The 27,363-nt window shown below is 36.7% G+C and overlaps 1 protein-coding gene across 1 annotated transcript in view; it reads right to left on the reverse strand.

Annotated features, from left to right (window-relative positions):
- LOC117969169 (death-associated protein kinase 1-like) overlaps nucleotides 1–27,363 on the reverse strand; it is a 60,553-nt gene that overhangs the window by 22,271 nt on the left and 10,919 nt on the right. The window contains exons 3-8 of the mRNA XM_058989989.1: nucleotides 8,354–8,575; nucleotides 4,323–4,461; nucleotides 2,891–3,020; nucleotides 1,738–1,786; nucleotides 1,624–1,650; nucleotides 342–494 (exon numbers count right to left, since the gene is read on the reverse strand). Of these exons, the coding sequence (XP_058845972.1) occupies nucleotides 342–494; nucleotides 1,624–1,650; nucleotides 1,738–1,786; nucleotides 2,891–3,020; nucleotides 4,323–4,461; nucleotides 8,354–8,575 (720 nt within the window). The remainder of the gene's footprint in view (nucleotides 1–341; nucleotides 495–1,623; nucleotides 1,651–1,737; nucleotides 1,787–2,890; nucleotides 3,021–4,322; nucleotides 4,462–8,353; nucleotides 8,576–27,363) is intronic.

Genomic DNA, 27,363 nt, shown 5'->3' on the forward strand with positions numbered 1-27,363 from the left:
AAAGAAGGATGTCAGTAACAGACCACAGGAGATCAGGGGTTTAACTTGGCCAGTCAGTAAAATAAGTCTTAGACATGTGTTAATCAAAACTGGGAAGTGGAAAATGCATTGTTGGTTTTGGGGTCTGAGCCACCCTCTTAACCCTATTCCTCTGAAGACATTTATTTTGTACACACCCACATATTTATATATTCTATTTGCTTTCATATGGAAGTAAACTGGTTTTGATTTACGTAAAATAATGAAAATCAAAGTACGACTAGTTGTAAACTACAGCATCTTGCAACAAAATAGTTAAAACAGCAATTATATAATTTATTTTAAAGAAATGATAAACATACTTTGGATCTTTTACCAGAAGCCTTCTTATAAAATCTTTAGCCAGCCCACTAGTTTTCCTAAAGAACTCTTCTTCAAATTCGTAATTAACAGCAGATACATTTGCTAGCGTTTCTTGCTTGCTGTCACCCAGGAAAGGCGATGCTCCACTCAAACTGTTAAACACACACACACACACACAAAAACAAACAAAACAACACATTTTAAAAAAAGGACCGTTATAAAAAAAACAAAAACACTTTTCTTAGAATGCAAATACATTTTACATTAGATGCAAACCTTTTTAATAACAAATAAACTTTGATTGAACTTCACAGGAAGTCGAGGACAACTTTGAAACATTCCCCAGTCATTCAAACGTAATCACGGTGTTCGGTCATTCTGTTCTTCATAATTGTATTTTTCTGGAACTCCCCAGCCTGAAGTCATTTTTCCCTTTTGTAATATGTGAACATATTGCACTCAAGTGCAGTACATTTGTCAGAAGTCATTTTGTAGTTAAAAATCCAATACACACTGTTGTCACTAGCGGAGGGCTAGTTAAAGATCAATCCCTATGGGTGAATGGTCTTTTCAAGCTCATACCCTATCACCCTGTCTCACACAGGGGTCAGCAGAACACCAGCAATGCGTCACATGAAAACCAGCACAAAAAAACAAATTCTGTGCATACTTGCATTTCTAATATACCTCTGTCAGTCAAATAGTAATACTAGCCCAATAATTCTATTCACCAGATTGTACCTGTTATATATTGCAGCAATGTTTGTATTGTTTATCTTAAAAGCACAATAACTGAAGTGCATCATAAACTTTGATGGGGTACTGTTGGTTGAAAATTAGCATTTTATTTGTTTTATTTCTGGAAATCGATCTCAACTGTGCTGTACGACACAATAACTGTGTTGTAGGTGGAGTAGGAGCAGACATGTTATAAAAACCCAGTACACATAATGACTGTGCAGCAGGTGGAGGGAGAGGAAATAGGACACCGGGGCCACAAACGGTAAATTAAGAAAATAACTAAAGACACTATTGTAAAACTAACTAAGGGATACACATTTATTAAAAAAGTGAATAAGAAGTTGTAAAGTCATGAAAAATGGAAATGGGTTTAGTTAGTAGCAAGAAGCATCTTATTTTAGGGAAGAAACATATATGCAACCCAACTGCTTCTAGTGGCAGTGTTAAATCTATGTACTATCACAGTATAAAGTACTGGCAACAAGTGTAATCAAAGCTAAACGGTGGTAATACATTTCTTTAAAAATCCTTGGTACTTACAGAATATATGTTATCACACCAACACTCCTGAATAAAAAGAAGAAAAAAAGATGGTCAATAGTTCATGAAAAGAAATGCATCATTTCTAAATGATCCACCAAACTGCTTTCTTACCACATATCTGCTTCTAGGCCAAGAGGCTCATAATTCACTATTTCTGGAGCTATAAAAAAAAAAAAGAAAGAAAATATAATATATTATTTATAATAAACCTGCACCTTACAAAATGCATCTGTTGAAATGAGTTTAAATCAAACAGAACACCCTGCAATAACAACAGGGTGCATGGCCATCCCTTGTAGCCAGGTGATGAGTCTACAGGGTGGTTTTCTTGAGAGAGAACTGAGTAATCAAGGAGTACTTTCTCTAGTTCCTTCAGGGAAGTTGATGGTGGAAATCTGCTGCAGACTCTGTTCTCTAAAACAGCCCACAGTCTCAGCTCTTCTGTGCAGTCTTGGATATGGAAGCACCTACCAACCGAGCATCTGCTATCGTTTCCCTCCCAACAGATTCACTCGGTCATGTGGTGGACAGTCTATTTACTCAAATGTGTGTGCTGCATACCACAGGCAACCCCTAAACACGAACTGTGCCGTTTACTAGGAGGCTTAGCTCATTTTTACTTTTTTTCTCTATTAAATAAAATTATGATGTAATAAAAAATATGCCATAGATCTCGGTCAATCATAACATTGATTTAATAAATGTTCCAAAGCAAAAATGTTCTTCATATTCTTTAGCAATTGAAAATTGAGAATTGAAATATTATTTATTCTGCTTGGCACAAAAAAGATTGCTTGGAGTTGAATTCCAAATTTCAGATAAATGTTAATAAATAGTACTAAATATTATTATTATTATTTATTTCTTAGCAGATACCCTTATCCGGGGCGACTTACAATTGTTACAAGATATCACATTATTTTTTACACATTATTTTTACATACAATTACCAATTTATACAGTTGGGTTTTTACTGGAGCAATCTAGGTAAAGTACCTTGCTCAAGGGTACAGCAGCAGTGTGTCCCCCTGGGATTGAACCCAGAACCCTCCGGTCAAGAGTCCAGAGCCCTAACCACTACTCCTATATCAGAAGAGCAACACTGTAATTGTCAAAGACTACCCTGTAGTGCACACAAGCAACCACAATAAACTTCCAATAAATATTATACAGTGCATTATGCTGTGATCATCTGAACCTCTTCCATTGCACATAAGTTTGTCCTTGTATAAAGATGGAAAATAAATGAAATATTGACACTGACCTACAAATTCTGGCGTTCCAAAGATGTTTTTAAAATCATTGCCAAAATCAATTTTGTGAGCCAATCCAAAGTCAATGAGTTTAATGCGAGGATGGGGCACATTTCTGTTTAGCAGCATGATGTTTTCAGGCTGTGGGAAAGCAGGAAAGAGGGATCAAATATGGAAATCAAATGCAAAATGTAGGATGCCCTTTCTACGAACACAAACATGTTCCACGTGCATGGGGATTAGGCACAATGCAAATCATTAAAATACATTAGTATGCATGTTTAGTTTTAAGTTATTTGAATGCATTAAAAATTAATTACACAGATAAATATTTGCTGTTGACTTGTTTTATGAATCCATCCTTGCAACTTTAATAAAATACTGTATTGCTTGTGCTTTGTCAAACAAGTATGTCAAGAAATGCTGAAAAGTAGATCCCAACGAACTATCTATCCATCCATCCATCCATCCATCCATCTATCATGTTCAAGTAAAAATGTAAGTGTGATATATAGGGATGCACCGAATCCAAGTTTTTGGGATTCGGCCAAATACCGAATCCATCTCAAAAGATTCAGCCGAATACCAAATCTACAAAAACTGTCAAGAAAATTGAAGGAAACTGTTGAATGAAAAACATACTGGCAGCTACTTACAAGGGATGCGCACAATCTATAGTTTTGAGCCTTTTAGTTAATAGTATTGTTATTATCTGAGTGACGTGTTTAGTGTGTGTGCCACCAGTAATTTAGGTAGTTGAGAGTTGCGACAGAGTTCAAACGTGTTCTTGTTATTAAATACAACAGTTACGTTCAATACCGGATTCGTGTCTTATTTAAAGAACTGCACACATTGGAGGGATGTATTAAAATGGATGTGTGTCTGGGCGAATATAGGATTCGGATTCGGTTCACCGAATCCTAAGCATTTGGCTGAATCCGAACCCTGCTCAAAAAGTAGGTATTCGGACCAAATCTGAAACCAAATCCTGGATTCGGTGCATCCCTAGTGATATATAAGTGTGATAAATCTGAAGAGTCTGATCCACCAATATCATTTGGTTCTAAGGAATGACTATAATAATTTACATCACAAACAGATAAGTGGTTCTCTGAATAAATGCAGTTGTCTTTAAAAAAAATAAAAAAATAAATAAATTTGTAAAAACCACCATGACAATGAAATGACAAAACAGGAGAACTCTAAAAGGAAAGCATGAGCAGACATGAGGTTCAGATGAGCTTAGTTTTGAAGGGATTATCATCCTGTACATCGATACATTTTGATTGCATATCTTTAAATCACAAGCTAGTTGCAGAAATAATCATTTATAAAACGAACAAAACCATCAAAGTCACAATCCCAGACATTGTTGTAGACCTGTATTATCACAGCTTTGCCATTTCTTCCAATGTTAAGAAAAGCGTTAAGAAAAGCGCATACCTTCAGATCAAAGTGAGCGATGTGCTTTAAATGCAGGTACTGAACTCCATCAAGGATTTGCTTGAGAAATGCAGTAGCTTCCTCCTCAGTCAAGGATTCCTTTTCAGCAAGAAAATCAAAAAGTTCCCCACCTGCCACGCTGTTTTAAACAAAGAAGGTGGTTAACCAACACTTAAAACGATTAACATACGGAAAGTAAGCATCAAGGGGAGCTGGGTGACAACTTACAAATATAATATCTTGTAAGAACACCTAGCTTTTACCACATTCTTATGTTAGTTCTGATATTAAATCTGTTCATAACTGATATATAACAAACCTTTTTTTGTGCACTGAAAGGTTATCATGGCACACCACCTTCCCCTTATGAAATACCACCCCCCCCCCCCCCCCTTTATAAATTGGTACTATTTTTTGCCAATTAAAACACTGGCATAATACCATGTTGGTATTCAATCTATGGACATTGGCCAAAATATGTCCTGCAAAGATCATGAGATGCCCAAGAGCTAATGCACAGTTATTAAAATACATTTTAAGGTACAAACAGAATTAAGTAAACATCCAAAAAGAGCTTGCATGCAAACACACACTGAATACTTAATTGTTTTAATGTAGTTAGGGGGTTGTTAAGCCTATTACTTCAATCAATAATGTCTTTATCAAGCGGCCCAGTGAGAATTCCAATTGAGTATCGCTTCCCAACACTGTACAGTTATTATTATTTGTTTATTTAGCAGACGCCTTTATCCAAGGCGACTTACAGAGACTAGGGTGTGTGAACTATGCATCAGCTGCAGAGTCACTTACAACTACGTCTCACCCGAAAGACGGAGCACAAGGAGGTTAAGTGACTTGCTCAGGGTCACACAGTGAGTCAGTGGCTGAGGTGGGATTTGAACCGGGGACCTCCTGGTTACAAGCCCTTCTCTTTAACCACTGGACCACACAGCCTCCAGTTCAACCAGATGGCTCAATAGTACCAAAATGTATGAACGAAATGTATGTGAATTTGCAGAAGGGATTACTTTTTGGATGCTGTACAACATTAAAAAAAGCTACAATCTGGTAAAGAGAGGGGGCGTTTAATAACACACCGGGCACTCCATCTATGTGAGAATGAACACCAGCATGACTGTAAGGTCCTGTAATTAGCACTTGAAATGAAAGTGGACTGCCAGCGAAAATCACTCCTGAAAGACGCTTACCAGATTCCATTTTATGCTCCTAAACAAAAGGCTTGTCTTTCCCCCCCCCCCCCATAGCCTTAAGAGATTACAGTGTGATACACTATAATTTGGGTTAAAGAATGGTCAATTGTAAAAGCTATTTTCCTCGTCAGTCTCTTTATTCTTGTAACATCCATGCAAAAAATAAAACATACTACAAGGACTTCACTACTGAGGTCATGTAAAACGTCATGCATTTTCATACTGTGATAACTGTGTTATACGATGCTGTTTCCCATATTTTTTTTAAGAAAAACAAATACATTATTTAACAGCATCTCCATGCATACCCGTGTTCTAGCTTGCTGTGTGTGGATTTTCATGCTTTTTTATTATAAAATTTATTGTACAGCTTTTAGAAAGTCAGTTGCTAACTTAGGTCCGGACCAAATCAAAGTTAGCACTTAACGAACGACGATGCGAAAGCATTCGCGGTAACAAAACACAAGAAAAATTCCAAGCGAAATCTCACGGAACCAAAACAAGCCCTTTTCGCCTTTCAAAAAGCACCTATCGCTTGTTGACCTAGGTGGTTGAGAAGGGGGAGTGGTTTGCTATCGCCCGACCAAATCTACTCAATTCCAGCTATAAATCACATCGCAAGACTTTCACAGGACTGGATTTATAGTCAACTTCGAACTTGTCGCAAGATATCACGTATTAATCAAATAGTAAAAAAAAATAACACTAAACATCCTGATATTTGAAAAAAACAAAACAGTACATGCCTCAAGACACTCCACTGACCTCAATATATCGAACACTTGCACACAACACTTTGTAATTTAAAATGAATAATTTACAGTATCAATTATTAGTATATGTATTATTCCTATTATCATAATATATGTTGTGTTTGTCACACCCTTAAACAAAACACGTACAAGACTTTTTTTTGCCACAGTTCGAGTTAAATGTTTAATAAAGCAATACGCATTATTTCTTTAATATGTACAATCAATAAACTATTTTCTACTCACGGACAGGTTTGCTTGAAGCAGTGGCTACACCGTGTCAGCATGCCAAGCGGTCCCCTCGAAACATATCAATAGGTGTAGATAACAAAATTACGTAATACCTATAAAGGTCATCTCAGAAGCATCAAGATGAAGTTTTTAAATTTGCTTTGGGTTTTCGACAGAAGAAATAATAATAATAATAATAATAATAATAATAATAATAATAATAATAATAATAATAATATACAACTACCCGACTGTCCGTTTTAAAAAAAAAATTAAAAATCTGCAAATCAACTTTTTATTTTGTCACGGCACTGGATAGCATTTCATTCGACTTCTTATTGTATAATATGTGCTGGTATTGATCCTGGCGACAGGGTTACGTTGGGTTTTGGATGTTCTATACTATGCAGCCTTGTGCACAATAGGGCCCTGGGCAGCACCGTGCCAGTCGGGTATGAGGATGCTGGCATTGCATGGTGCTGACACAAGTCAGGGCACGGTATGGATTTTTACAAAAATCATGAAAACAATGTGGCATACTTTCATAACAGTGACAGAACAATGCAGCACGATGCTGCAGACGTCGTGGAAACGAGGTATTTGCCAAGTGTGTGTGTGTGTGTGTGTGTGTGTGTGTGTGTGTGTGTGTTCTTTCAAACAGCATTCATTCACTGATATTCAAACGAAACATGAGTACAGCACCGATTTTTTTTTAATTTTTTTTTTCTGCCCTGGCTCCCTTTTTGCATGTTACCGCCTTGTTTCCGCCCCTTCAAAAGGTCACAAATACCGGCTGGGGATTGGTCAACAGCTATTTTCATGTTGCTTTCGACTCATGTTGAAACTTCTCTCCACCCCTTTTGCGGATTGGAAATGGCTAGCTTTGGTTTTGTAATAAAGAAAATGCGATATGGAAACTAGAGATATTATCACATAAACACTCTTTCGCAAGAGAGATCGGGGTTTGATTTGGTCTGGCCCTTAGTCCAGTTGCCACAGGAAAACCTTTCAAAAGCTCCATGCAACAAAAGTAATACATGTTTTGCATGGAATTGCACAGTAAAATGCAAAACATGTATATAATACATTACAAAATACAAAAAAAAAAAAAAAGAAGATTTACAAATATATTTTACAAAGGTTCCTGGAACAAAAAATATAACTTTACTGTTAAATGTACTGGCAGACACAGACATAAAACTTCAGAGAACAATGATATCCAGCTTTTTGTTTTAAATCACGCAAAAAATAAATCATAGCATTTATAATACATACTTACCATGGGGTATAGAAGTGGGCCACAAATTAAACAAAACAGACCATCAGTGTGCAAAGTCACTCAGGTAAAAATAATTACTTTCAGCCTGTTCTTTTTAGAGCATTCACTTTATCAGACTAGCAAACACTTCATTTGTGTGCATTAATAATTGTGCAAATTAGAACTGTAATCCTCTGATAATATTTAACTCAAACTACTGCATTCTGTTGTTGATACATATTCCATGAAGGAAATGGTTGAAATGTGGCTGTAATTAGTTAAAATGAGTCCATTGATACAAAATAAATTAAAAATGAAGAACATTCCAATAAGAATTTATATATTAACATTTGTGTCAGCAATTATAAAGATTATACATGAATATTACAGCTGCATACTGCTGCATGTGGGAATTGTACATATATAGAATTCATCAATTTGTCAGGCTGCGATATGATCACACAAGTGATATGCAGGTTTCATAAACAATGAAATTCCGAATTAGAATAATACAAAGTCAAACCAATTCACACAAATTCCCTGTAGAATCCTTGAGAAAGATTCTAAAATGGTACTCACAGCTCGAGAATTAAAATGACGTCTGTTTTATTCTCATACACGTCATGCAGTGTGATGACGTTCGGATGCTGGATCTCTTTTAATATGCTGACTTCCCGTTCAATGTCTTCTTTGGTGACCCCTCGCCGGCTGGACTTTGTCCGGCGCTTCTTTATGAATTTTGCAGCATATTCCAGGTCTTGATTTTTTTTCCGACATTTTTTTACTACAGCAAACTGCCCACTAGAGAAAAAACAAAAACAAAAGCTGTATTGTAACAACACCGAAGATACTAGGGCGTGGTGGAGGCTCTGAGAACTTTACCCGATTATTGCACTGCAAATATTTTAATCATGGATTATTTATAGTTTACTACTAAAGAGCAAACAGACTGTAGTGTAAAAAGGGAAACTGCCACAGAGAAGCTGTATCAAAGTATTAAATGACATTGTTAGAATACCACTTTTATTTTGGACCCTTGTATTTAAAAGTCAAAGCATTTCCTCATTACTTAACAATGGCTACTCTCCATGTAGATAAAAACACCTTTTTAAATCAAGAGCACACTTGTGGAACACACACATACTGTAGTACAGTTTGGTCAAAGCAAACTTTTCAATACATAACCTACTTATTAAGTTATCTTGAGTTCATGTGAGGGTTTAAAACACCCTCACCGATATGAAAAGTTATTACATTCAGTTCATACAATTGCAAATATTATTATCAAATACAGCCTGGTTTATGCTAGGATACAGTAGGCCTGGGCCTAAATAAATGCCTGGTTTGTAGTAGGCCTGTGCACTGTAATGTAATGACCACTGTTGTCACACATTGCTAAACAGCTTATTTGGGCCCTTGTCCAAAACTTTCAAACATATTTTTTTCACAAATTCTTTAAATACTTGATATTACTGAAATACCTTAACTACGCACTAAGCGAACATGTTTGTTTTTTACATTCGATTGTATCAGTTTTGTAATCTTACACCGAGTTCCAAGATAACATTTTCCAAGAGTGAGCTAATTTGTCTGTAAACGTGAACTCTAGCTACACTGCCGTCCTTTTGCAATCTTGAGTTCACTTTCGTTTCACACTGTACATCAATAAGCAAACTCACGCAGGCACAATTCCAGCTTTAAACTGATGAATACATTTTTGTTGTTCCAGCACACTGCAGACCGGATACACCTGTTTCATCTGACACATGACTCGAAGTTTGGAAATATTACTCAAAAAACAGGTTTAAAACTGGTTAATTTTCAAGACCTGCACAGTGAATTGCTAGACCAAGTCACCACTTACTGTAGCATCAGAGCAAACATGCTCTGGTAAAGCACTTGTGGTAAAGGTACCATAGAAACGACCCCAAGAGAACTTCAGGCTATGCAAGGAAAACATTTAGAGTGCTGTTTAGAGATATGCTCAGTAGTAGCTTAAGGTGAACCTGTTAAGTTTAAGTTTTCGGCAGATCTCAGACATAAATCTGAATAATAAAGCACAACCCAAAAGCTAATTTATTAGTTGTAGAGCTGGTCCTCATTTGTGTAAAAATAAAAATCACAATTATGCAATATATGTCACTGGAGTTGTAATAGTGTGACACCCACAACTGGAATCAAGTTAAGTTAAAAGTCTAAATTTTCTAAATTGTGGCCAGATCTCTTTACGTATCATAGAACAAATGGTACCGGTACATTTGTACAGAGATAAACTCCTTTATTATACCAATGTTCAAATAAAAATGCACTGGTAGCTTTTTATTACACTTTTCTAAAATATAATATATCCAGGCTACATTTTAGCACCAAAAGAAAAAGTAATGTAACAGAAAAAGCCAGGTATCTGGATATTTTGACAATATTAGATTGGTTACAAAATTATAATCTTAGAGGGCATCCGAAAATCAATTACTGAGTTGGTGCCAAATAAGACACTGTGTGCCTTGTTTTGAAGCAAAGGCAAATATGATTTGAAATGAATAGCTATACTTTAACGCTATTCTGTAATTCACTTGCCAGTTTTGTACCATTAAAATGAGTGTATTTGCACTCTGGCCCCTCTTGTGTTTTATTGCATCTCTCGCTCTTTTTCTACTGACACCCATACCCTCACAAATCACACAACAAGTAAATCAGACATGCTTTGAACCGCCAAGACGGAACAAACTAACGTAATCCTCTGAGCATTTAGATACTTCTTTGATAAGTGGTGTCTGACTAGAACGTGAAATTGTATACTATACTTCAGCACCTCAGCTTTTGTAGGAAAATTGGAGCAAATGTATGTCTTCTAATATGATTTAACCTTAGAAATCTTTATTATTGTGACGTTTCACCAACATAACAGGGAGGTGTAAACTTGTTAGAGATGGATGCTACCAGTTCTAGCTCCCCCCTCTAATCTTATCTCTGCTTTTTCAGTATAGATAACTGTATCTTAATCCGATCAGTTGATTGTTCTTTAGTTGTTTGTTATTTGTCCATTTGTTGTTGAAGCCGACACCCTGGGATCCTTCAAGAAGCTGCTTGATGAGATTCTGGGATCAACAAGCTACTAACAACCAAACAAGCAAGATGGGCCGAATGGCCTCCTCTCATTTGTAAACTTTCTTATGTTCTTATTAAAAATGAAGAAAATCAACTACCAATGGTTGTGAGGCACTTCATGTTCCCAGAGTAACAGGCAGGGAAGATTACTTTTTTTCAATTATATATCAATATGAATTAAGAAACACTTCACAGCTGTAGGTAGGGATACAATCTGAGTTTTCAGACTTTGCTTATGGAGCAAGGTGGTTGCTGTGTGCAGACAATTCAAAATGGACATTGGGCAGAACATTCAGGTGATTCAGCCTGTCTGATAATGGACCTCAAACTATGCAGTTCACTGGACAGCTGCACTTCTATGTATTTTGCAGTCCATTATCACACAGTAATGGATCTGGAGTTGGTCACTTGAACAATTGCATCTAATAAAGAATAAACAGCAGCCAGCCACTCGGAATCACGTTCCACTTTTAATCCATTTGAAACCAGACTGTTGTCTAGTAAAACATAAAACAAGTAAACACACAGTACTGTCTCCAGCAAACAGTCCGAGACGGACCTTCTATCCGTTAGTGGGTTGCTTTGAGTCCACTTCATTTTTCCATAGCAAATTTGGGTCAAACAGACCTTCAATCTCCGGATCTTAACAGTGTCACACACCTCTTGCCATTTAGTCTTGGGCCTCTCTCTAGCAGAGACTGACAACTGTGCTGAATTATGCGGGACATGTATATAAAAACAGGGCACACCTCAGTTACTTAAATGTTCCCAGTGTCTAATGTGATGTCAAGTCAATTTTAGGGTTAGACACTGCAATAAAAGGACACATGTAGTCTAAGCAATGTCCCTGTTAAAGGCATTACATGCCCTTTTACATACACTCTTGCTTAATAGCAGGAACAGTAACACTTACTGTGTGACAGAAGAATGTTATTATAGCTGACGAGATAAACATTAAACTCTGGTTCATCACCATGAGTCACAGAAAGCACTGGGAAGCCCTCCCGCTCAGATAAAACACAAAAACACCTCTCCATCAACAAGGATTAGTGCATTAGTGAAAAAAGAAGGATTACTGACTAAACCAAACATTATACCAGATATTAGCTTTGTAAAAGTAGCGACATATGCTAAATGGGCACTCCCATATATACAGTACAGTTTGATTAATTATTCACATAGTGTTTTATTGTTCCCCTTTTTGATAAAACGCCTACACAAAGTAACGACTCCTCACATCAGACTGCGCAGTCTGCATTGTCACTGCAATATCCTAAATAGAACCAACCAGCCTCATCATCACACACAGTTTTACAGATTTCTAACAAACCGGATTTGTATCTTCAACATCTGTCATGGCTTCTTCCTGTTATTGTACTTTACAATGCAACTTTTTCTTTTGCAGTTTAACAAAGTTGAAATAGAAAAAAACAGTACCAACACTGTACAATGAGGTATACAGACACTTTTATTCTGATATTGAATTACTGCTGTCAATATCTTTTAAATGTTAGAAAAAAAGCATATATCTCTTTACAAGAGTCTTGTAAAGCCTTAATAATTTATGAAGACAAGACTTCCATGTTTGTTTTAAATGTTGCAGGTATACCTTGGAATTGTTTGCTACCCCCTCATAATTATTAGAATTGGGATTAAGAAAATATATGTGGGATGTACTTTTCAATACAGTCGCACTAGTGTGGGACGCCCTCTGCAGAAAATCAGAAACAGATCCCCAAAATGTAACCTACAACAGTTCAGCCTAAATTCAGTGTTTGAAAAAAAACTGTGTAAATGTTCATTCAAAGTGTCAAATTTGGGGTAACAATTATGGAAATCATGCATAAAAATCCACAAAAAAGTTAAAAAATAGGAAATGCATTTGGCATCAGCTACTTGGTAAACAGAGCAATATAAAAGTATACAGTAATATATTAGAAAAAGATGAACATTTATTTCTGAAAAAAGTTATTCCTTTTAAACATTTCTCAATGAAACAATGGGTAACTATTAAGCACAGACGCACCAGGGATTAGTAAAATAGACATGAATATCTTATGTGAATTTAAAACTTCGGAGACAAGATCAGTGTACATAGAGTGGGCCAGTTTGTCAGCTCCTTTTATTCGTGTAGATTCACTCTCCGTTTCTGAAGCATGAATCTGCTAGTGACACCAATCTAATAAAGGTTGGTAAAGTCTTCTGTTGTGACAGTTTCCATGGCACTATAAGTGGATTATTTTTCCTTTTAAACTATCCTCCACAGAGATCTACAAACCAATGTGCAATTGTCAACAGTTCAATAACACAGCTACAACAGGCTGACAAAGAGAAAGACTTGTCTATCGACATGTAGATTTCTCATTTTTAATGTTAAATAAAGCTGAGTGCTCCTTATAAAAGCAATTTGCATTTTAATGCACAGCACTGGCATGAGGATCAAAATGTCCAAATGGCAGGATGCTGTAGCTCTGGCACCAAGAATGCTACAGTGATTAAATCAGATAGTCATTACTTTGCAGAATTAATTCTTCTCTTTAGGGCAGGACTTCTGAATTGGGCATGGCATGTTAAGAGCTGTACAGGATAGAAAAGCTTCTATAACGACATGCTGGCTTTGCAGCTTAAGTCTCATGCCATGAGTTAGGAGAGTGGGAGCTGGAAAGAACATGAACCGGGACAAAAAAGTGGAGCTGGTTAACATTCATATCCTGTGGTGAGAGCATCTGTATTTATTATAAATGTAATGCCGGAACCCTTCCATCAAGTCAAATGGAGTTCATCTATAGGTAATGCAATAATGCTTTTGGTATAAGCTAAACTGTGACTTGTAGTGGAAGTCCTAGCATATTGTTGCCCAACATTTAGTCCCTCCACAAGCCAAGCTTAGTTGTTTTGCAGAATACCCCCCCCTACTCCCCACTCCACTCCACTCTCCCATTACAAATGGGTAAAGAGGCAAAGGTGACATTTTCCTGTTTGTTGTACTGCCAAAAAATGAGTTCACATCATGTTCATCCTTAAAAGCAAGGTTGGACACTTACTGATCCACAACAGTTTATAGACAATGCTTGGTCATGGAGTCTACGCAATGTTGAAATGTAACCATCAGAGACTATTTATCCCACAGGCCCTCCGTGAATTGGGATCCGAGGACTGGACTGGCATGTCATTGCAGATGTAGTTCTGCCAGCAAGCATCACTCCTCTTCTTACAGAGGGAAGGCCTAACGAGTTGAAAATACCCCCAATCAATCAATCAATCCAGAGAGTTGAGGACAGAGCAGACTGAAATAAATACATTTTTGTAATTTAAAATAAAACTCATAACTCAAATAAACCTACACAAAATATGAAAGCACTATTTGTGGTTAATTGAATACATCAAAATGTATGTGAACATTTAATTTTTTCAATTAACTGTATGATTCATAATGCTCTCCTTATTAATTTCTCTGCATTCATATTTTATACACACACATTACTTTCTCTGTGGAAAAGTGGGATTACAAAATTCAGACACGAATTCTAATAAAAACAGGAATAAAGTATTTAAGCTTATTTTTCTTGTAAATTCAATAAATATAACTGAAGCAACAACAACAAAACACACACTACTAGGAAAGCTTAGATTTAGAGAGACTCAAAATGTAGATTTATGTTTTACAAACATGTCTGGATCTCTTCACATAACTAAGGCAAATCATCCACAGCCAATTTGCATTAAAAAAGCTGCTTCCATCTTTAACGGATTGGAAGAACCAGCTTTAATTTAAACCAACGTACTCTCCTTGCGAAATCTATTGAGCAACAGACTTTGCAGACACTTTACTGAATCAAATCCAACAGCGGCACACACAAGAGCATCACAGTACAGCCTGCATCAACAGTAATCTGGGGTCTCAAACTGTTTATTAAGTGCCAAAAACAATTAAAATGACATCCCAGCTATGCAATACACTTTAATTAGAAAAACAAAAAAACACTTATTGTCATGTTTTTAGACAGTTTAGTTTTTCTTTTTCCATTTTGGTGCCTGTAATCATAGGAGGGGTAGTGATTTATGAAGTACGGAAAATCAAACGGACATTCCATGGCAGTAAATGAAGCAGCAACCTACATGGGTAATGATATGAAATGTCGCTGGTGTTTCTGCACTGAGAAAGAGCTGTGCATTGAAAAGTTTAGGCTTAGATATCGCTGTTGGTGAGGAAGTCAGTTATTTAGTTAGTGATGAAGGTAAAACACCCTGAAGCAGCTATATACGTATTGGAATGAAAAAAAGGTTTCCCTTTTTTTTGTGAATAATTTCTTTAAGCGAAGGATCTTCTTTGCATATATCTCTAATTAAATAATGATAATCTTTTCCAAATGAACATGGTGTTGGCAAAAACCACCCTGCTGTTAGGATATTCGTATCATCCTCCTAATTAGTGTGATAGCTTTCCATCCCATTAGGATCCGGACACACTGTAATAATATCAAAAAGAAAATCTGCCTCTAATTCAGTGGGAATACCAATTCATGCCCAAACCAACTGAAGAAAGTATGTTTAGCAGAAAACAGGGAACCTATTAAAATATCTATTCAAATATTTAAAAAAATATATATATATAAATCTGATTTGAATAAAGAAAAAAAAACGGAGAGCCAGCTTTTGGCATTATGTAATTAAAGACCAGTTAAATTTGATCTGCGTTATACATTCTTATCTCCATATACAGGGTGATTAGAAAGTAAGTTTACCACATCAATGCACCATATCATTGATGTGGTAAGCTTACTTTCTAATCACCCTGTATATTGAGCAACAGTAATCTGACATGTTCTTTTGAGCTGTATTGTCTGTTTTCATTTCCTTCAGTCAAATGTCTAAAAGAAAGAGAGCAAGAATACATCAAGAGCATATATATTACTGTAAATTACCAGTTGCACTACAACCTAGAATACAGTATTTAACAGATTTGTTTTTGGTTACCAGTAAGCTTTCAAGTTTCACACTAACAAAGGTAACTTACCGAGTGCCATTTTATTTCAGTAAGTGGAAGAAAGTGATATAGCTGTTAATTTTCTGATACCGCTTGAAAGAAATCAGTTGAATAAAAAGAAATGTCCTTACTTGTGACTAAGATGATACGATAAATTTGTACTACTGCCATGAAAGGAACGCACCGATGAGCAAATGTTGCAAACTTTATTTCTTCATTGTGAAATACTGAGTATAGCTTCTGTTCTGCCCTTTTGCCAAGGTCTTTAGAAGCACTGTCCGCCATCTTTCAAGATTTATTTTTCGTGCACTGTTTTTTGATACTGCACTCAATTGATTATTTAATCAATTATTATTATTATTATTATTATTATTATTATTATTATTATTATTATTATTATTATTATTATTATTATTATTATCATCAAGCCCACAGGTGATTCATCAATTAAAACCCCTATAAATATAGTGGTGGATTTCATGTCTAATAATTAGTATAAGCAGTGTATGGTGGACATGAGGTTATGTACAGCCATTTGTGTGAGGGGAGGTTAGGCTACATACTTGACAAGCTCTTTTCCTAAACTGTTCCATTTCCTGATTATATTTAAACCCCCCTTCTCCTCCCCTCCCCCAAGATGAATAATTATAGAGAACAAACTCATTCCTTTCGGTCTCGGTTTTCTTTGTGGTTATAACATAGCTACTTAAGTGGTTCTTAACTAACAAACAACAAAAAAAAGGTACACATTTGCATCACTGAGAAATGAAGGGTAAGGTTTTGTCCAAAAAGAAATGTTTATAACAGCTGAATTCCACACAAACATACACGTAATGCAAGTACTACGGATCTTTTGATTAATCAAAGATCACTACTTGTTAGTACTGCTGACTATTGTATTGAGTTATATGGAAATAAGTAATTAGACAGTACCTCACAGTACTGCAGTCCACAGCACGCAACAGGACTGACTGTGACGTACACCACCGAGTTATGACATTTGCCTATTATCTCTCAGAAGGCAGAGACTAGGAGTAATTGCAGGGCAGACACACACTAGGCTGACATGGGCTATATTTCAGGATGGGCCTTGTTAGGTTTATTTATACAAAATTATTTGAAAGTAGAAATACAAACAAAAACATACAAACATTACTTTCATTGTTTTTTGCACAGTATTAAGTAGTGGTCTTATTCCCAGTAACTTCCAGGATTTTCATCATTATAAGTATTTTTAATATGGGCTCGTCTTCAACAGTAAGCCCTATGGGTAGTAACAGGAAAGGGTAATTGAGAGTTTCCACATTGAAGCACCAGTCAGCAGCAAGCACCTTGCTACTGTAACTGATATCTTCCCCTTAATAAGATGACATTCAAGCGTAACAAGCAGCAACCAACCACACATCAAAACACTACAGCACAGTCTGAAATTCTGTCAGGTACTGTAAGACTGGAAATACAAATCCTCAGCTTTTAACTTTGTGTGGCCTGTCCTTGTTTCCTTTCTTAAATATAAGACTAAACAGCAGACTGGTGTGTAAGGGAGGACACACTAAACTGACTGTGTGAGAGTATATCTGAATTCAACTGGGATTAGAAATGTAAAATCATGTATTAAAAAAAACAACACACAGAGTAACTGATTTTCATAAACCAATACTAACTGGAATATATTTTATTGATTTGCTGTAGGGACAGAACTGATCTAGTGTATCATTCACATTAGAGAAGACTGTGGAGAACCAAGCATTTGAACCAGGGGGGGCTGAAAAAGAGCACGCTACGCATGCTTGTTATAATTGAGGATTTTTGGATGACCTCTTAAGCAGGGGTTCCCAAACTGTGGGCAACAGTCCCAAGGGGGCCATGGGGTGTATTTTATATGATGAAAAAAATGAAAAGATTCAAATGAAAAAAATTATTTAGACGTTCACTTACAGTGTTACAGGTTTAGAGATGTTTTGAATTTGTCATTTTTCCTAAGAAGTGCAGGTAGTGGGTCGCAGTGCCTAAGATAGCTGAACAGGCGGTGAAAAAAAAAAAAGGTTGCGACTCCCCCCGCCCCCTCCCCCCCAGTAGTTCTCATATGGAATCACTGTACATACTACATAGGAACGCTACATGAAGCAGGGACATGCAATCATTCTGCCTGCAGTCAACGGGTCCGGAGTCTTTCTAAAGTGTGTGTGTGGGGTGTGGGGGGCAAGATCCATGGGTGAGGGGGTTTGGGGGAAGCAACGGTTTTCAGGAATAAATAAATTATATTTTTAGCTAATATAAAAATGCACTTTTATTCCAACCACACATCAAGTGTAAAATAAATAACCAGATTACAAAATGAAACCATGGCATAATATTAGACCCACAGAGGCAGAAGTGTTTAAATCAACAGCAAGCCTGTCATTTGTGTCACTTGTGTTTCTGCTTCAAGATGGTCATTTTGTGTGAATTAAGATTTAATTTTGCCATCAGCATCTAAAACTTGCATATAGTATCACTGCTGTCTACTTGTAACTCCTCTGATTTGTAAATTATGGCATGTTCCACTTTCAAGGGTATGTAGACATTTAAGAAACTCGTGTTACTGTCTGAAAACATTGAGTCTAACCTTTCACAGCCAACAGGATGCAGTTCTGGGAGCTGGAAGTACAGCACTTGCAAACAAACTGAGTTAGGGCTCTGGACTCTTGACCGGAGAGTCATGGGTTCAATCCCAGGTGGGGGACACTGCTGCTTTACCCTTGAGCAAGGTACTTTACCTAGATTGCTCCAGTAAAAAAACAACTGTATAAATTGGGAATTGTATGTAAAAAAATAATGTAATTGTATACAAAAATTATGTGATATCTTGTAACAATTGTAAGTCGCCCTGGATAAGGGCGTCTGCTAAGAAATAATAGTATGTCTTTCATTTTCATAACGAAGCAGTTTAAAAATGTATGGGTCAAAATGACCCACGTGACGGTTCTAGGTAGTTCGAAACTCTGGCAGTTCTAGTGTTAAGTCCCAAAACCAGAAAAAACATGTACTGAAAACAAAGTGGCAAAGCAAACTAAAGAAAAGAAAACAGCAACTTCAAAAGCCCTCAGGAGAAAGAAAACATGTAAAACCAGCTCTTTACACAATGCCTTGCCTTTCAACATGAAATCAACTGCTGACGGACACAATATGAAGGATGGCTTTCCAGTATATCAGAACACCGATATTTCCGTCAGCAAGAAGGGTACATGATTCCTGGCTTATTGATGGTTCAATGACACATTTAAGGGGGCAGCAGTGTGGAGTAGTGGTTAGGGCTCTGGACTCTTGACCGGAGGGTTGTGGGTTCAATCCCCAGTGGGGGACACTGCTGTTGTACCCTTGAGCAAGGTACTTTACCTAGATTGCTCCAGTAAAAACCCAGCTGTATAAATGGGTAATTGTATGTAAAAATAATGTGATATCTGTATAATGTGAAACAATGTATAATGTGATATCTTGTAACAATTGTAAGTCGCCCTGGATAAGGGCGTCTGCTAAGAAATAAATAATAATAATAATAATAATAATAATACTGTGTCCTTGGAGAAGATTTAAAGGAAATCCAAAGAAGAAAAAACATCTGTTGTGAAAGAAAACGACTGTCCTTCTAAGCTTTGACCTTAATCCAAGAGAGAATCAATTTTTTGGGACTAGGAAGATCAACACAGAATGAATTCCCACACATACACCACAACTGGCCTCTTCCATAATAAATTATGTATTTTTAAAAATTCTCATGATCTTATTTTTAAAAAACAAAATCAAAACCTCCTAGTGGCAAAATAGCATTGTTATAATATGCAGAAACTTCAAAGTGAAGGTTTTCGCCATACATTACAAATTATGTGGTTATAAATAATAATAATAATAATAATAATAATAATAATAATAATAATAATAATAATAATTTTTATATAGCACCTTTCATAGTGGACCACCATCACAAAGCGCTTTACAGAGGCAGGCTGTGAACTGTGCATTATATGCAGAGTCACTTACAATAGGACATCGATTTAACATCTCATCCGCAGGATGGAGCACAAGGATGTTAAGTGACTTGCTCAGGGTCACACAGTGAGTCAGTCAGTGGCAGAGGTGGGATTTGAACCGGTGACATTCTGGTTACAAGCCCTGGACTTTAACCACAGGACCACACTGCCTCCTGAATGATTACGACAGACAAGTAATTTGCGGTCTTAATACTAAATGGTTTTTGAATTATAAATTACAAGAATTCAAAAGGATATGAAATGTATAGGATAGCTGATTCCAGGCTATTAGCTATGATATTTATCTAATAAGTGACATCAATGTAAATATCCTACAGGAGGAGTGGTATGGAGTAGTGGTATTCCAGCAATGGCAAAACAAATAGAGAAATACTGTACCTAATAACCTGTAATCAACTATATCTATACCACAAGTATTTTAGGTGCATAACTGTAATTGGTCTATTATGTAGAAAGCTGTAATGATTAACTGTAACCTAGCAACCACTAAGGTTCATCTCATAGGTAGGCGGTAGTTGGGAAGTAGCGAGGGTCAAACTAATCAAAGTTTAGATTCATTGCATTTTTTCTTTTAGTGTTTAAAATTAATAATGTTTAAAATAATTCTCATGGTGAGCTAGTCAGTGTTTGATGATGCGATTCTCATTCTTTTATTAGATGCAATTTGTAGATAAAGTTATTAAGCAACACCAGTGGTACCTGTACAACTTACTTAAATATCACTGAAATATACATCCCCGAATATACACTTCATCATTATTTCAGAAAAACGTATTACCATTTGTAGTGGCAAATCAATAAAAGGAAATGATTTTCCCTGGATCCAGTTCACATCATTTTTTCAAAGATGTTGTAACTTGGCCTAATTTTTGAAAAAACAAAACAAAAACAAAAACAAACATAATACTTGACAATGAAGTCAGCTGCACTAACTATATAATAAACGTGGCTATTAATAAGATGCCTAAGAATGACACCAATTAGTAATACAATGGACTGGGCCACACTAAATCACAAAGCAAATACAGAATACAGTGCTCAAAGTCTGACCTAACTCCTCCTTAACTACAACAATGAGTAAGTATATAGTACAGCACACAAAGTGAATATGAATAGTGAAATTACTATTAAACAATACAATGGTAATGATAATTATTATGGGTATTACCACCAGGTATAAACAAGTATGTGCGACAAATTATACACCTCCCTGCCACAGCTATACATACAAATGACAACGATCAGCAACACGAACAAATAGATCACCAAGATCCAGATCCAACATATGCACATGACATTTTTTTTTTGTTTTGACATACACAGACAGATGGACAGACAAGCAGATATCCTCCAAACAGACGCGACTTAAATACTTAAATATGAACAAACAACATCTCCTGAGGTCAAGTGCCAAGGTTAGATACTGCACGTTGCAAAAACTCCTGAAATAAAACCATAGGGTCGATTACACAAACGTTACTCGAAGGGTTATGTTTGCTCAACCTAAAGTTATGCAAAGGAGAAGACCTTGAGAACAGGCATCCATCCATATCAATCTGTATTTCATTTATTTATTTCTGGGCTTGCTCCATTGTGAGTTAAAACAGTACAGCACCAATAAAACATTAGCAATACCCTTAAATCTAGTTCCACACTTGAGAGATTTGGAAACCTGCAAGCGTAAAATTAGGTGTTGCATGGTAGTTTTTGTATTTTGTTCATTTCTCCTTTTCTTTTTGTAAATCTCGTGAATTGGCATTTCCTGGATAGTTTAAGTATAGGCTGTGCATTGTTTTTTGCAAATCAGTTAATAAAAATGCTCATTCATCACTAATAATGTAGAAATGACCTTTATTAAATGATGAAGAAATCCAATGGGTGGCAGTTTTTCACACTTGTATACAAAACAAGCAAGGCTAGAGTACACAGTATATTTTATTCTAGTGGTCTGCATTTTAGAAAGAGTTAAAGATCACTAACCAAAAGTTCATAACAAACAGTATTCGCTATTGGATACCCTTGAACAATGTTTTGCCCGAGCAAACAAATGGGGAATGATCAACCTATTTCCAAGTGTTACAGAAAAAAAAGTGAAATGTAAGGTTAACACAACACTTTTTGAAAGTTAGTTAAAACATACTCCAATATGTAGTGTTAAACCTCTTTGTAGGTTGTTTATGTATAAACTGTGAAATTCAATGATGGATAAAAACATACTGGTGCATACGTATTGTTGACTAGGTTGCTGTGCAAATGGCAAAGAGTTACAGCCACAACTTCAAAAGATTGTGAAGATGTGCTACAAGAATATGACTTAAAAGGTGTCGAAAATCTTGAAAGATTATTTTACTACATCTTACTATTAATTAGTTGGTTACCTACTTTACATCCCGAGTGTCTGTTTGGTTTCAGTTATATTTAATGTTTACTCACTACACTAACACCAGCTGAGTGTCTGTCTGCTCAGTGTAAAGATAGAGAGACAAGATGCAGAGAGCTGGGCAGGATGGCAGGTGTTGCAATCCCCCTAGACCCTGCCAGTACTGTATTGAGGACTACATGGTTTAGGTGAATCCTTAACAAGTGTCAACAACAAAATCGTTATTGACTTAAACAATCAAAATACTCAGAGCTGTATCCTGTATTACCAGGCCATATAAATTCTATTCTGAGAAATCATCACCTAACTGTATTTGATTTTACATTAGCGTAACTAAACCATGAAAACATCTGCCACTACCGTGACTGCCTGAATAGAAAATGAATTTCCTTTGCAATGCTGTGCACCTGCACTGAATGCATTACACTCGGTTTGAAACATGTGGTGAATCCAGGGTAATCCAAATGGGATATGTGTTGTCTGCAGTAAAGTGAACAAATATACCCTCCCTTCAAAAGATGTAATTCTGGAAACATTCATTAAAAATTAAAAACTACTCTTTTTGTAAGCTGCAGTACACATCCCTTGTGTACAACTTCTTTCTGGCAGGATGCTGTGGCGACAGAAGTTTTACAATCATCAGCTATCGTAAACAGGCTAACCTTGATGCAGTCAAGTCTCAATTACAAATTCAAGTTTTCAGTGCTCATCCATGCAGTGAAATATTAATGCTCTTGCTTGTGCTGTGCTGAGCTAGACAGCAGGAATAAATCAGCATATGTTCTGTACAGACACACTAAATAGTGCTTTGCTGATCTTTGGGTAGGGGGTTGGGGGGGGGGGGGGGGGTAGGGGGGCGGGAGCTATTACTGTGGTGACGACTCATGAACTACCTAAACAGCCTTAACCACACCTCACCACAAATTTATACCACCAATTGGGACAAATGTAATAAATGTACACAATAGATCACTACGGTATTAGGGATGGGAATTTTAAACTTCTAAAACGCCAAAGAAATGGTTAAACGAAGAATATGCTAGAGGTATAAATCATTCACGTGACGAATTTCAATGTATTAATTTGTAGTAAGGCTTGTATTCCTGGCAAACAGCCTGTAAACACATTGTGCCCAATGAAGAAAACTGACTGTATATAGCTTGCTCTTTGGAGTTTCAAAATGAACTGTTATATAAATGATTATTTAACAATATTCAATAACGTTAAAAAATTAAAAAAACAAAACGATTAGTGATGTTAAATGCAATATATCCCCTTCTGTTGACAAATTACACAGATAAGACTTTTTTTTTTTTTTTTAAACTGCACAACACTGGTAGTAAATATGAAGTTTTGTGATTTTTGCCTATTTATGTTTGTATGGTTACCATAAGTATTTGGCCCTTTAGAGCAAGAAAAGCTTTGAGCAAGTATAAAATGTTCTAGTTTTTGTAAAGCACTTTTTGAAACAAGCACAAAATTTGACAGTTATCTTGCCAATCTGAAGTTTTCAATTTAGAATACGTGAGGTGGTAATCCTTAATTTTGAAAATGATAATTGGGCATGTTATATTCTATGCATTGCAAGAGGGGTTAAAGTTCATGTCATGTTTATGAGTCTAGTACCACTGTAATCCTCACAACCTAGAGTTTCAGAATATATAATTTTCCAGCTTCCTTTGATACATTATGTGCAGAGTCAGAAAAAAACAGAAAAGGCAAAAAAATAAATTAATTAAAAATATATATATTATATGAATATATAGTTTTCCTGTGTTTCCTTTAAAGACTTGTGAGAAATTTGACTTTGAAATGACTCATTTAGAAAAACCTCTAGCACGGAGCGTTCCAAAAGCCCTAGCAGCGAAAGGGTTAAACGTTCATAAAAAAAAATGTACCAAAAGCACATCCCTATACGGTATATCATTTAATCTGATGTGACTGATGGCTGCTGTGGAGATCGGAAACACAGTAGACCTACAAATCAAGAATACCTCAAATCAACACTACTGTACCTTTACTATCAATATAAGGAATGCAATAATATAGAATCTGTTTTTTTAAAAGGTTAAAAACTAGCTTCAGGTTGTTTGTCTTTTATGATAGCCTGGCAATGCAGCCACAGCAGGCTCTTATTATTTATTCATGTTATTCAATACATTTATATATGGCTTTTTAGCTCACTGCAGCATCAAACTGGTGTTGCTGCAAAAAGAGATGAAAGACTGGCCAAGGATCTAGGAAGTATAAATAAGTAATAAATATTTGAATGTGGTGCTCTGATAGCCTTGGTAGAGTGTGCACTTGTTTTGTTGTAGGCATCCTTGCTTACGTCACACTTACTGTACATTTTATTTATATCTTGAGGTGTTGGGCCTTCCTTAATATCCAAATCCAGTTCACGGGACCTTTTCTGGATTTCAGGCCCCTGATTAGTTTATGAAGACTATCTGCAGAACCACTTGGCCAAATGTGGTTAAACTTCGTATGGACACAGATTTCAGAATGTACAGAAATCCTCATTCCTGTAAATGAAGCTCATTTCATACATCGATACATTTGACACCTGTATTATTTATATGAGCAGCCCATTCTACCCTTAAAACTACAAGAGTGGGGCTCCCGAGTGGCGCATCCAGTAAAAGCACTCGCTAGAGTGCAGGATGCGCTCTATAGCCTGGACGTCGCCGGTTCGAGTCCAGGCTATTCCACAGCCGACCGTGGACGGGAGCTCCCAGGGGGCGGCGCTCAATTGGCCGAGCGTCACCCGGGAGGAGGGAGGGTTAGGTTGGCCAGGGTGTCCTGGGCTCACTGCGCAGCAGCGACCCCTGTAGTCTGGCCGGGCGCCTGCGGGCTTGCCTGTAAGCTGCCCAGAGCTGCGTTGCCCTCAGACTCTGTAGCTCTGAGGCGGCTGCATGGTGAGTTCGCAGTGTGTAAAGAAGCGGGCGGCTGAGGGCACACGCTTCGGAGGACAGCGTGTGTTCATCTTCGCCCCTCCCGAGTCAGCGAAGGGGTGGTAGCGGTGAGCTGAGCCTAAAAAATAATTGGGCATTTCAAATTGGGGAGAAAATAATAAAAAAAAAACTAATTGGCAATGACTAAATTTAAAAAAAAAAAAAAAAAGAAAAAAAAAACTACAAGAGCTAAATCTATATATCTATCTACATATACACACACACACACACACACACCCCATGACTTATACCATTTTCACACAGAAATGCAGCTACTGTCTGTAACGAGTGTGTAAAATACCCTTTTGCACAGCATGAAATTGCACAATCTATGCCGGTGTAATACCGTCATAACCCTTTCACACAGCCAAAGAGATCGCGCGAGTACAACTTTCAGACCTGTCAATCAACAGACTGTTCTCGTGCAATCTGAAACACTGACAAGACCTAACACATGCACGTAGCGCTTAATTTGTAAAGAAAGAGGTGCCGGGGCACAAGTAATGACAATAATACCGACCCTAAGAAGCACATATTCAAAATCATAACATGTTTATTTGAAGGAGTATTGTACGTACTTGTGTTAGATGTTTACAATCATGTATTCTACATCATATACAAAGTAGTAGTGCGTGCAGAGAAATTAATTCAAGGCAACCAGGACAAATAATTAAATAAAAAAGGCTGTATACATGTTTTGTTATGGTTTTGCATTTAAGTGGTTTAAAAAACAAACAAATTAAAAGACATTCAGAGGACTCTTGAAGGAGGACATTGATGAAAAAATGCACCCCAATACGAACATTGGTTTGACCCCCGGTCTGCACTATTATCAGCGATGTGTATGCAACAGAAGCCGCTGGCAGATTACAAAAACGATTAATTAAATTTAGGCTAGGTAGTTGTTAACTTAGTATGTTTTTTATTCTCTTAATATCTATTAATTAAATTATATTTATTGAAAAAGGCAAGAGAACCATATCGTTATTTTTTATTGTTTTGGTTTAATATAATATAGCAGGCTAATGTTCCTATTGAAATAGGCTACAATATTTTTTTTTCATTAAAAAGTTGTTGTCGTTCTTTGTTGAAATTAATGTTCAGCTTTCATATTTTGTTGTGTACTACTCATTTAATCAAACCAAGTAATGTAAGAAGTTGCTTGTATCGTTCATGACGTTTTTCAAATCAAGTAAGCTTATTCGTGTATAAAAAAAACAACAGAGTTGCAGCCAGTGTCATTAAAGTAGGCTAAACGTGGCAGCGGACTATCTCTTTAGCCCAGAGGTTCAGGAGCTGTGCCCCGGCACAAATTAAGCACTGCATGCACGCCCCTTACCTACCTACGCTATAGTGATGTTAGCATGTTGACTTTGAAACCACGCCCACTATAGCGCTTCAGTGGCAGTATAGCCTTTCACACAGGCAGTTATGACGGTTCAGTGTCGTCTCTGAACCACCTCGCGAGGTGGTTGAGACGTCATAAAATATGACGGTTCTGTGGCGGTATAAGCAATTCACACAGACCTGCAAGCCGCTTCAGTGGCGGTTCTGAAGCGTCATAACTCCTCTGTGTGAAACCTCCTTTGTTTGAATAAACCAGATCAATTATTCTATGCGAGTCATTGTTTCTTTACTGTGATTCAGTGCAACTTTCTCCCACAGAATGCTCGCTCCAGGGCAATCCAAACCCAGTGGTATGTGCCACCCAAACAGAAAAAAAAAATATATCTCCCTCATTTCACAATCAGTGTAACCAAGGTAACGGTATCATCTGCAAACACAAACATCTTCCAAACAACACATTTGGGTAAATAATGATGTGCTGCAAACATACAAATTTCACAAGCTTAACAGAAAATACTTCAAATTGACCAGCTCATTTCTTCATGAAGTCATTATGTACAGTGACATACATGCATGGGGATACAAACGTGTGAACTGCACTTAAAATGTAAAAGCTACCTCGTAGGATATACTATCTGTATGTATGTAGACTACCCATTGAACATAGAAAAAAGTCAGAGAAATACAGACATCAAACTGTATGAAATGAATTGCAAAGTCCCCCAAATTGCCAATTCCAGTTTATTGCTGCCTACTACTAATGATATATTGTGCTCTTCAGT

The sequence above is a fragment of the Acipenser ruthenus genome, chromosome 2 (genome assembly GCF_902713425.1).
Source record: "Acipenser ruthenus chromosome 2, fAciRut3.2 maternal haplotype, whole genome shotgun sequence".
In the NCBI taxonomy this organism is placed as follows: Eukaryota; Metazoa; Chordata; class Actinopteri; order Acipenseriformes; family Acipenseridae; genus Acipenser; species Acipenser ruthenus.